Consider the following 11,390-nt stretch of genomic DNA (forward strand, 5'->3'; position numbering starts at 1 on the left):
CCTCCAGCCAATGCCTGGCTGCCCGTCACCCGAGACCGGCCTCCGCGCCACTCTTCTCGCCCCCTGGACAGCCCCCCCCCCACCCAGGTCCTGCTCCTCTTCATTAAATCCCGCTCTAACCTCACATCGGCAGAGAAGTCTGCTGGATCCACACTGGTTGATTCTGGGGGCCCCCGTCCCAATCACTCAGTAGTCATAGGATAACCTCTCACACGGTTCAGCCTTTACTATTTTGAAAATACTGTATCATTTGTTCCCAGAACAAGCCGGTGGGGACAGGCATCGTTAGCCCCCTTACACATGTGAGCCACCTAAGGCTCAGCGTCAGTGACTTACCCAACACCGCACGCAGCTAAGAAGCAGCTCAGACTCAGACCCATGGGCTCCCCTCTCCAGCGCTCTCTCCCCCCCGCCCCGAGAACTACACCCCAGGGCCCCCCTAGAGCTCTCATTACTAAGGGCCTGTTGGCGTGGAGATAGCCATTTCTGTTCTCTTTGCGCCTTCTTGTTCTGATCAGTTGTGCTTGGAGCCGAGTATTTATGACATCTCCGTTGACTGGAGGTCTCCAGCGATCAGGGACGCAATTGTCCTTTCTCTGATCATCCCTCAGAATCCAGGACAGCGTTCTGCCAACCAGAGGAACTGGGCTCAGGGGCCAGGGCAGGCACCACTGGCGAGAGCTTTCCACCTTCAGGGGCGCTGCAAACCCCAGGGGCAGCGGAGAGGGCAGCAAGGCGGGCCTAGTGCTAACGTGCTGGGCGCTGACCCAGGGCCAGGCGTTATGTGGTTCTTTATTTACATTATTTAGGCCTCACGACATTTCCAAGGGAGGTATTATTATTGGCAAACGAGGAAACTCATGTTCAGAGATGTGGAGCCAGGGTGCAACCCACATCTGTCTGAGTCCGAAAGGAGCGCACATAAATAGCAAAAGTCAATATATATTTTAAAAATATGATAATCCCTTACTCCCTGAAGGCCTATCCTACCCTTGACTCTTCCTTCCCCAGAAAATAAAATTCAGGGAGAGGAAAGCAAGGGCAGGATGTACCTCAAACATGAACACACACACACACACACACACACCAGTTATGCCTATCACCACCACCCTGGATTTCCTAGCCAGGGTGAGGGTTATGAGGGATGGAAGTCAGTTTCCCCAGGACCCTAGCCCTCATCCCCTTCCCTGCTGCTAAATAAAAGTGAATAAATACTAAATAAATACAACTGCTCCCCCCTCCCCACTGGCTTCCCCCTCCCTCCCGTGACCAGCAGGGCAGAGGGGGCAGTGTGGATGGGGACGGTCTCCCAGCCCCTTCCATCCACCACCCGTCCCTGCCGTCCAGGGCAGGAAACCAGGGCAGGGCCAGCCTGCACATCGGGGCGGGGAGGAGGGCAGGCCTCATCCTCTCAGCCCCTCCCCACTGTGTCCGTGTGTCCATGTGTCCGCATGAGGCAGCCGCAGAAGCCTCCTCTTTCTGCCAACTCAGTCCGAGGCCCCGGTGCCCGGAAAGGGCAGCGGGGATGATGAGGTTATTTCCTGCCCGCCCAGGGGCGCCGCCGGAGGATCTCCAGAATCTGTGCCTTGCGGTGCAGCCAGTCCTGGGGAGGGGGACGCGGTGTGGATGGGGCTGGCTGGGGCACGAAGAAGCTGTATCGCAGGCGAGCGTTCTGGGGGTTGCCGGCTACCAGGACCTGCAGCGTTAAGGGCTGGGCCAGGGGCCCGTGGCCCGACAGTGTCTCAGAGGCTGAAGTAGCCCCGCTGTAGTGGAGACTGACCGCCCCGGGCAGCACCACATTCGTGGGCGAGGGCATCAGTGTGTATTCACCGTTGAGGGCGTGGGAGCCATCTGGAAGCTTCAGGGCCAGGTAGAGGCTCCGGACACCAGGGCCCCCCTGCTGCCGGACCAGGATATGCGTGGCCCCCGCGGGGATAGTGACCACGTTGTTGTATCCGTACCTGAGAGGAAGGAGACGATGGGGAGCTCAGCATCTTCCCGAATGCCCTCGGCCTTTCTGAGCTGTGTTCGTACGACTGTACGTGTGAGTTTCTGTGTGCAGAGAGTTGTCTCCCCAAACCTATGTGAGGTGTCCAGCCTAGATCTGAGCTACATGCCAACGCACCCTCCTCCCTCTCCCCTCTCGACCCCTTACTGAGGTGCCCTTCTGAGCCCACCTCTTTGGTTGGTGCCGGTCCCGTTCCTACTCTCCCTCCAGGAGCAAGTCCTCCCCCACCCCCCCGCCCCGGAAGCCCTCCCTGATGTCCACCAGGGCCCTCACAGCAGCCCCAGGCTGAAACCTGTTGAACAGGTGGAACACTGTGCTGGAACTCGTTACTCATCTGTCTCCCCCGCTAGACTGTAAGCTCTTTGAGAGGAGAGACAGTGTCAAGTTCACCTCTGTACCCCCAGGGCCAGGGAGGAGGAAATCAATAGAGAATGAACCTGAATTTTCTGAAGGAGCCAGACTGTTTACTGCAGCTAGAACCATCCCCACCGCACACCATGCACTTGTCAAACTTCTTTTTGGAGCCGATGACACGATCACAGCCAGCATGGATGCAGCGGCCCTGGACACAGACCGAGGAGCTGTCCGGGGAACAGGGAGTCCCATCTACCACCTGCCAAGAGAGGGAGCGATGCCAGGGTTCTTCCTAAGTCAGGAGGGGCTGGTGAGCCAGACCAGACCCATATCCCACCAGGGAGGGGACGTCATAAAGGCTGGGTGGGAGGGGGTGAAGACTAGGTGTGGAGTGAGCCCCAGCCGTGTGAAGGGGTAATAATCCTAATGACAATAGTAATTGTAAAAGCCACCGTGTTCAGAACATTCACTCTGAATCAGGCACTGTGCTAAGTGCTTTATGAGCTAGAATATAAATCTCACAGCCACTCTTTGAGGTTTCTAGAGATGGAACACTGTGGTTTAGAAAGATGAAGAGACTCTCCCCAAGATTAGACGGCTGGCAAGCAGAGGAGCCAAGATGGAAAGGGCAGGTCTGAGTCTTAACACCAGCCCCGAGCCTTGATGGTAGCGACCCAGACGGACGCTAGAGGGCGACCGACGCGTAAGAATGCTCCCCAGGGGAGGGCCGAAAGTTCTTCGAGGGCTTGTTCTTCCTTCTGCCTTGGACAACCCGCCCTATCCCAGAGAGGGAGTGCAGGGACGCCACCACTGTTTCCAAGAGGCCTGTCCAGTGAGGCGTGGCCTCCCATGAGCCCAACGAGGCCACCCCTGTAAGTGATAGAGGAGCCCACAGAAAGGGGTCAAAGACTTGCCCAAAAGGCCACGTCCGTTCTCACGCAATAGAGAGATGGGAACCGGGAGACGGGAAGAGAAAGATAAAGAACCCAAGGCAAATGGGACGGGCTGCAGCAGCCTGACTGGCAACTGATGCAGAACCTGGGGCTTGTTTCCAAATACCCGCGGACAGAGAAGTGTGAGTGGACCCTGGGCGGGCCTGGCAGGGCTGCGGGGGGGCCAGCGAGGGTGCTACTTTGGAGGATCTTTGCCATCAGAGAGCAGGGCGCTTCAGGAGAGAGAGGGAGCACAGGCGGTGCCCGGGGGCATCTGGCGCTCACCCGCGGCTCCAGCACATAGTAGTAGCCCAGGGCCCGGGCCTGGCAGGTGAGCTTGCACCGGTCCTGGGGCGCCACACCCGCGTAGCGAGGGACCCAGTCCATGGGCCCCGGGAAGCTCTTGAAGAGGTCAGTGCGGTGGTTGTAAGCTGCACATTGCTCCTCACGGAAGGTCAATGCTGTAGGGGGAAAGGGCCAGTCCGAGTCCTCTTTCCCCACGACATCCCATGCGAGCCCCTCCACCTAAGCCCCTCGGAGCTCCAGACAGCCAGATGGCCAGAGAAGCCTCCCAAAGGGTGAAGTTACTCCCCTCAACAGCAGGGACAGTCCCCCCCCCCGCCGCCCCGGCCCCGCCCTAGGGACGAGACGTTCCTGCCCTACCACCCCCTCCTAATGGCTTCTGTCCCTCCCAGTCCTCACCTGAGCCACCTGGGCAGGCCTGGGTGTTGCAGGAACGGAAGCGGGTGCGGCGGCCCTCACAGTACTTGCCACCGTTCCGGGGGACCGGCCGCGTGCAGTCCCGGGAAGAGAACTGGACGCCGCCCCCGCAGCTCCGGGAGCAGTCGCCCCATGGCCCCCAGGGGCCCCAGCCTCCCGCCTGTGGGATCTGCAGAAACACAGAACGGAAGGGTGGCATCTAGACGCTCTCTGCTGGGCCCAGGGCCGGCCCCTCTCCTCCAGGCCCTCCGCTCCACCCCTGCCCCGGGATCTCACGTTGAAGTCCTGAAGCTGGTCCACGTGGAGGCAGCGGCCCCCCATGCAGGCCTGCGCCGGCCCGCAGGGGGTGCCATCGGCCCAGGGTGAATGCTTGGTCTGGCACATGGCGTGGCCATTGAGGTGGCCGGAGCACCAGAGGGCGGCACAGGGCGGCGGCAGCTGTGGACAGTGGCGCGAGTGGGGCCCGAAGGTCAGCTGACACTGGCGATCAGCGTCATAGTCCTTGCCAGGGAAAGTCGCGGGCAGAGGCAGGGGCGCCGCTGGCTGGTCTAAGAGACAGTGCCCTGGGGAGGAGGTAGGGATACGAAGTCAGCCATGGGCCGAGGAAGAGTCTAGATTGCTAGCTGAGAGTCTCGACTCCCCGGGGCCTGATGGGATCCTGGAATCCAAATCCTGGGGCTGGAAAAAGCTTTAAGTAGTAGATACAATTTATTGGGTGCTTATTACATGATGAGCGTTGGCTAAATGCCTGACCAGCCTTTCTCATTTAACCATGGCAAACACCTGCGAGGTGGTTACCATTTCATGCCTGCTTTACAGATCGGCCACATGGACGTGAAGAAACTCACAGTCACACATCTACACGTGTCTAAAGAACAGAATCAGGCTAAGAACCCGAAGCGCTAAGTCTTCCTACCTGTTCTAACCGACTACAGACCTCTTGAGCCTGCTTTGTCTCAGCATCCCTGCCCAGAAGTGGCCACCCTGCCAGGCTTGCACACCTCCGGTGACAGGCAGTCACTCCCTTCACAGCCAGCCCGTTCTCGTGTGAACAGTTCTGACCCTTAAAAGGTCAGATGTCATTCTACTGCACCAAAACTTGCCTCCCTTGGCTGTGCTATTTCTGCTAGAGGAAGTGGGAACCACACAAAGACAGAAGCATTTCTCACCCCATCCCACACTGCAGAGGAAACTCACTTGAGGCAGTCAGGTTGGCCCATGCAGAATGCAGCAGAAGAGAGAGTACAGTCCGGGGGGGCGGGGAACGGAGCGCCGCACGGGGACAGGGCGGTGCCATCTGCTTACCGTAGCCATTGTCCAGGAAGTCAGTGATGAAGCGAGCACTGCAGGGGGACCAGGGCTCCTCGGGGTCCACGTGAGCCATCACAGGAGCCATGACGTGGCGGGAGGTGCTCCCAGGCCCATTCAGACCAACACATGGCTTTGAGTTGTCATGGAGCATGTTGAAGACGTGACCTGTGAGAGCGGAGGCCCTGTTAGGGTCCCACGGTCCCATCTCTGTGCCCTCAGGGGACTTCAAGCCCATAACAACCTGGTTTCAGCTGTGGATGGTCAGATCCATTCCCTATCCCACACTGTCCCCAGTTTCCTTCTGGAGCTCTAGGGCTCCTCAGTATGGAGCCCCCACTGCTCTGTCTCCCCTTCCCCCCAGACACACTCAGGGCACCTCCCAACCCTCTTTTCCTTGTAGCCAACATTCCTAACCCTGAACCCACCCATTTCATCACTGACTCTTACGAATAACATCTCTTTCAATATTGTGCCCTCCCCAAACACACACACACACACACATGCACACACGCAGAGTTCACAGTAAGTTTCCACATACTATCTCATTTAATAGAAAAATCTAAACGTCTATGCCCACAGCAGAGAAAGATAATGGCCCTGGACCTAGGCCTGGGGAGGAAGAAGCACCACTTTGTGACCCCCTATCTGCCTTCTAGTGAGCTCACTGTCCCCTTCCCCCAACCCGATAGCTCTCATGCATCCCGGTTGCCCCACAGCCCCACTCCCACCTTACCCAGTTCATGAGCAGCCGTGAAAGCCGACTGGAGCCCATCATCCTCCACAATAGCACAGCTCCGAGCCGGGTCACACACAGTGCCCACATCGGCCATGCCCAGAGTGTCACAAGTAGAGACCCCACACAGGTCCTGTGAAGAGGGATCACAGAAGATGCATGAGGAGCCGAGACTCTAGGGTCCGCTGGGATGAGATCTAGCCTCGTGGGGACCTGGGCCTTAAGGAGCCAGCGCCGTCAGGGCCCAGATGGCGTTGGCAGTGTGGCTGGGGCCAGGTGCCCTGTGGAACACCTCCAGGGGCCCCATTTCCAGCACCGTGTACCCGTGGTGCTTCCTGGAGCTCCGCGGCGCGGGGCCTACGGGGCTGATGGGGGCCTCACCTGCCGGGTGAACAGAATGGCCGTGTCAAAGTGGTCTGGGTCCGAGTCCTCAGGGGTGTTGAGTCCTCGCTGCCAGGTGCAGAAGCTGCGCAGGGTCTGGGCGGCACTGGGCCCCACTTGGGGCCCTTCCTCGCCCGGCCCCAGAATCACGAGCCGAGTCACCACCAAGCTGACGGGGTTGCGGATGCTCGGGTGCTTGAAGGCCTTGGCTGCGGCGGCCATAACCGTCAGCAGGTAGCGCTTCAGCCCTGCCCCGTGAAATGCTGCCATCTTGTCATCTGCCACGACCAGAGTCTCCACAAATCTACTCAGCGAGGCAAAGCGCTGGATTGGAAAAAGGAGGGGCGCGTCCTGAGAGAGCCTCCCAGACCCCTGGCTCCTTTTCCCCTCCCTTACTTCCTGGGTCTGGAACTCGGCAGAGCCAGCTGGGCCGCACATACACCGCGGTTTCCTGACGGGTCTTGGTTGGGCCCTCCCCCAACCCCAAGTTCCAGGGCTTTTGTGGTAACTCGAAGAAATCAGCTGTTGGTGCTGAGAAGGGGAGGGGAAGGGGATGCCACGTCCCAGGGCTGCTGAGCCCCGAGGTGAAAAGCAGCTGGGATTGCCTCTGGGAGGGGCTTTGGGGTCCCCCAGGCCGGAGTGCGCCGGGGCCTGCAGGACTGGAGCTGGAGGGCCGGGCTGCAACGTGTCGGCCCTGTGTGGTTGGAGGAACAATTCAGTCAGCGGCTAGGGCCAGGGCCAGATCTCAGCGTGGCGGGTGTGGAGGGAGAGCGGCTGGTCTGGATTAAAGCGAGAGAGGGAAGGAGGGAAGAAGGGGGAGGCCCGGAGTGGGAGGGAGGAAAGGATGGAGTGTCAGGCAGCCTTGCAGTCAGTCCCCAGTGTGGGAAGGGGACTGAGCAGAGGAGGTATGGGGTGCCCTTCCTCTGCGTCCACTTTTGCCCTACTTTGCAGTTTGCCAGAACTATTTTGAAGGCAGTACCAGAAGCCAGAGGTCAATCCCTTGGGCTTTAAACCTCACTCCTTTAGCCGGCAGTGGGGGTGAAAATCAAATTTGGGGCACAGAAAAGAGTCAAGGCCCAGGGGGCTGTCGGGAAAGCTTTCTGGCAGGAGATGGTGCCAGGAGAACGCCGTGGCCAAGCAGGGCTGGGGTGGGCAGAGGGGTGCTCATTCCCAGCACAGAGTCTCTGACCCACGTCTGGGACCCCTCCTCGGGGTCAGCAGCCTGGCCAGGGGAAGGGCTGGGGCAGGGAGAAACCAGAACCTTCCCGAGAAAGGAGACTGGCGGAAAGAGGAGAGGAAGACAGAAGGCAGGGAAGCAGCAGAATGGCCAGCAGGGGAAGTGGGTGGAGAGAGGGTGAATGGGGGTCAGTGGGACAGACATGGCGGGAGGATGCTGCAGGACACAGACTCCGGGGCTGCCTACCTTGGCTCTTCGAGGGCTGGGGCTGGGATTCCCGGGAGGAGCCTTGACGTTGCACATGGGGCCCTGGCCGCTGGCAGGACTCTTCCGGCGGAGGATGTGAGCCCCAGGCCCCCCGGCAGAGTTAAGGGTGCCTCCCTCCAGGGGCTGGATGTGGAGCTCGGTCCCCTGATACTGCAGCACCCCTAACAGGGCTCCCCCGTCCCAGTGCAGAGATGCTACCGACTCTGGATCTCCGTTGATGGTGCCGGTGAGGTAGGTGCCTGGCTCGGCCCCTCCCAGCAGCTCAGGGGCTTGGCCCAGGTACTGCACCGTCAGCCCCTCGACCCGCACGCCGGGGTCCTGCTCCAGCTCTAGCAGCAGCGTCTCCCCAAAGGCTGGCAAGCGGTACAGAAGCCTGGCAGGGGCGCCCAAACCGGGCAGGACGCTGCCATTGAGCTTCTCTGGAAGCACGATCTCCTCGTCCCGGGGGAGGGGGCTGGCCGGCCGGGCTGAGGGCAGGAGGGAGACCAGCGGCGGCAGCAGCAGCAGAAGCTGCCCCACCAGCCCGGAGATGGGCACGGCGGGGAGCAGCAGGCGGGGCTGGACTCCCCCCGGCCAGCACCCCGCCAAGCCCCTCCTGGGATGCCGGTCCGTCCGGGACATGGCACGGCGCTACAGCTGGGAGGGAGTGAGGCCGTCTGGGCACCGAGTTCTCCCCGCCCTGGCTTTGGAAAGCTCCTCTCTGCAGCCTGGGGGCTCGGACTTGTGCCAGGGTCAGAGGCAGAGTTTTCAGAGGGGCTGGGGACCTTCAGAGGAGATGGAGAAAACTTGGCCCTTAGGCTTCGGAGAGGCGCCTAGTGGCCTGGCTCCTCCAAACTCTCCTCTCACACCCCCTCCTCTCCCGGGTCTTTGTCTCTCCCTGCCCGTGTCTTCTGCAGCTTCTCGGGCCTCTCCTTCTGGGCTCCCTCAGACTGTCTGGCTTTGCCTCTGTGCCTGCCCTGTCTCTGGCTCCTTCCGCTGTGCCTTTGTCTCTGTCTCTCTCCTCCTCTCTCGCCCGTGTCTATGTGTCTGTGGGTCTCCCTGTGGGTTCTTCCCAGCCTCTCTCCGCGCCAGCTCTTTTAAGCATCCCGAGCTTCTGCGATTGGCTGAGCTATAAGCCATTCAGACAGGAGCTCTGTTGGTAGGACTCAGATGGGTGTCTCATTGCTTCCCAAAAATCCTAGTTTTTGTTTTCCTTTAAAAAAAAAATGGGACTTGCCCAGGGGAGGGGAATCTCTAGCAGCCGGATGGATCACAGGCACTGGGCCAGCTGATGACATAGCCTTTCCCCAAACCCCACAGTCGGCTCTCAGCTGTCTCTTTCCCTTTTTGGTGGGACAGAGCCCCAGGAGGGGTAGGAAGTCAGGGAAAGGGCCTGGTCAACACGCACAGAAAGCCCATGGTCCCGGGAGAATTCTCGCTCCCATTCTCTAATCTGGCATGGCCTCCCTTTTCTCAAGGCTTCCTCGTGCTGCCCTCTGCCCCTAGAGGCTGGTTTCCAGAGCTGAGGCAACTGAGTGAACTGTCAGGGAAAGACTGTGGGGAACAGGTAAGGAAGCACCAAGAGGGCAGAACAAAGAAAGGAGGTGGCTGGACTTGGCTCAGGATGGGACCAAGCAGTGGGAGAGAGAAGAGGCCGCAGAGATACGGGGTAGGCAGGTGAGGAGACAGTGATCAGGGAGCTTACTGCCCAAAGGTAGGATGGGTCTGCTTAGAATGGGCACATGGGGCAGGCAGCGGAGAAGGCAGGAGGGGTTAATGACTTTTCCTTTATAGAAGGAGGATCCAGGGTGGCACCTCCTCTTCTTTAACACTCCTCTCCTTCAGGCTCCCTGTTCCTGAGTTACCACTACCCACCCCCTCCAAAGCCCAGAACAGCCAATCCACCTCCATTCCCCCCAGGGCTCCCCCTCCCCACTTCCTGACTCCCCCATTTCCCTGGCCCAGCTCCCAGTAGCTTCCCCCAGGCTCTTGGCCCTGTTCCTACCCACTCCCAACTGCCCCAAACCCTCCCCCAGCCTCAAGTCAGCCAGCCCCCAGCACAGAAAGACTTGCTCTCCTAGAAACCCAGATGCACCCAAAGTCAGTCCATCCTAGGGAATCCCCACCTGGCTCCCTCTTTTGGCCCCACCTTGCCCTGAGAACACAGTCGCTCCTGGAATATCTAGTAATTTTTTATTTCTCATTCCCCACGGGACACGGAGAAGGTGGAGGATGCACTGTGTGTAGAGGGAAATTAGCGTACTGAGAAACGGGAACCCAGCGCCTGAGGTGGGGAGAGTGCCTGGGGAGGAAGAGGTAGTGGTGGGACAAGGCAGCCAAATGATTCCCTTGGTTTGGTTCTGGATGGGAGAGAACTCAGCAGAGAGGTCTTGGGGGTGGACTCTCGAGATAAGGAAGTAAAGGGTACAGAAGTAGGGGCAATTTCTGCCCACTCAGTGCTATGGCCACTCCTTTCCCCAGGATATCCCCAGGAAAGAGAATGCAGTCAGCGGTCCCTTTCCTTTCCCAGAGGCACATCACCTGCCCCTACCCCCATTCCTCTACCCACTCTCTGCCTTGTCGCCTCCTGTCTCCCAGATCATATCCGCCAGAATGCTTCCTTTGCCCCTCCCTTCCTGCTCAGGTCATGAATACCTGCCCTGGTGCCCACCACTGCCAGACCTACCTCTTCCCCACCACGTGCGCTGACCCTGGTCCTAACTTTGGAGGGGGTTGGGGCTGCGGGAGTCAGACAAAGGACAGGAGACCAGAAGGGGCAGGGGCAAGAGGAGCTATCACCAGAGGACTCTTACTGCCCCTTTCCAACCCCCCATCTGAGATGAGGACAAAGGGGGTGACTAAGCAGTGAGAGACAAAGGGCCTTAGAGTCACAGCAGCAGTGTGTGGGGGTGTTGGCTGCAGGGAGAAGGCACAAAAGATGCAGTGTCCTAGGTAGCCCCCCAGGAGCCCTCATCCCCGTCCCAGCTCAAGTCGCCTCCAGGGCCAAGCAGCCCAGACTCTAGCCTGACTTCTCCCAGCTTGGATTAGGGCAAATAAACGCAGTCCCCACACCTCCAGCATCGCCCTGCCCCCTCCCCACGGTCACTGTGTTCCAACTACAGAGGGAGAGCACGCTCAGGGAAAGGGTGGGGGGAATGAGGGAGACCCTCTGCCTGGCTGTGGGGGCTGCCCAGTCCACCCCGGTTCCAGTCAGTTCCCACAGCCAGGGATATGGCCCCACCCTTTGGTACGGTTCCCATTAGGTCAACTCCCAGGCTAGAAGTCTGGCTTTCCCCTCTTTCTTCACAGCTAAGAATTCCCTCTCTGCCACTTTCCTGGTCTGTCTGCCCCACCCTGCTGCACTGCTGGTGGGCTGTCTCAGGGACCCTGTCTGGGGGGGATCGATCTGGGGGCTGCCTCTTTCCAGGCTCAGAGTGGGAGGCATGTGCAAACTCAACGGGTGGCCCAGCTGGAGCTGGGCTTGGAAGCAGAGGGAGCGAACAGGAACTAGCCTCCAAGGCTGCAGAA

General features: G+C 59.6%; 1 protein-coding gene across 2 annotated transcripts; it reads right to left on the reverse strand.

The window, feature by feature from the left end:
- Positions 1-774: 774 nt before the first annotated feature.
- Positions 775-9,724, reverse strand: ADAMTS4 (ADAM metallopeptidase with thrombospondin type 1 motif 4). Of its 2 annotated transcripts, none has more exons than XM_064593805.1 (9): positions 7,863-9,724; positions 6,440-6,763; positions 6,059-6,191; positions 5,212-5,490; positions 4,291-4,577; positions 3,997-4,183; positions 3,580-3,755; positions 2,446-2,621; positions 775-1,961 (listed from the first exon to the last, which is right to left on the reverse strand). In XM_064593805.1, exons 1-9 carry the CDS (start codon positions 8,502-8,504, stop codon positions 1,535-1,537), a joined length of 2,631 nt encoding a protein of 876 aa, XP_064449875.1. In that variant the 5' UTR covers positions 8,505-9,724; the 3' UTR covers positions 775-1,534. The 2 variants fall into 2 exon arrangements, with proteins under 2 accessions (XP_064449875.1, XP_045732719.2); XM_045876763.3 differs by having other exon boundaries at positions 5,320-5,490; positions 7,863-9,722.
- Between the last annotated feature and the right edge of the window lie 1,666 nt (positions 9,725-11,390).

The sequence above is a fragment of the Mirounga angustirostris genome, unplaced genomic scaffold (assembly GCF_029215605.1).
Source record: "Mirounga angustirostris isolate CCGP_5_RB_7025 unplaced genomic scaffold, mMirAng1.0.hap1 SCAF_6, whole genome shotgun sequence".
In the NCBI taxonomy this organism is placed as follows: Eukaryota; Metazoa; Chordata; class Mammalia; order Carnivora; family Phocidae; genus Mirounga; species Mirounga angustirostris.

Coding starts and splice junctions, on each gene's coding strand:
- ADAMTS4 (XM_064593805.1), bottom strand. CDS start 8,504: ATGTCCCGGACGGACCGGCATCCCAGGAGGGGCTTGGCGGGGTGCTGG. Junction 4,578..5,211: donor GGCCAACCTGACTGCCTCAA/GTGAGTTTCCTC, acceptor CCTCCTCCCCAG/GGCACTGTCTCTTAGACCAG. Junction 3,756..3,996: donor GGCCTGCCCAGGTGGCTCAG/GTGAGGACTGGG, acceptor TTCCCCCTACAG/CATTGACCTTCCGTGAGGAG.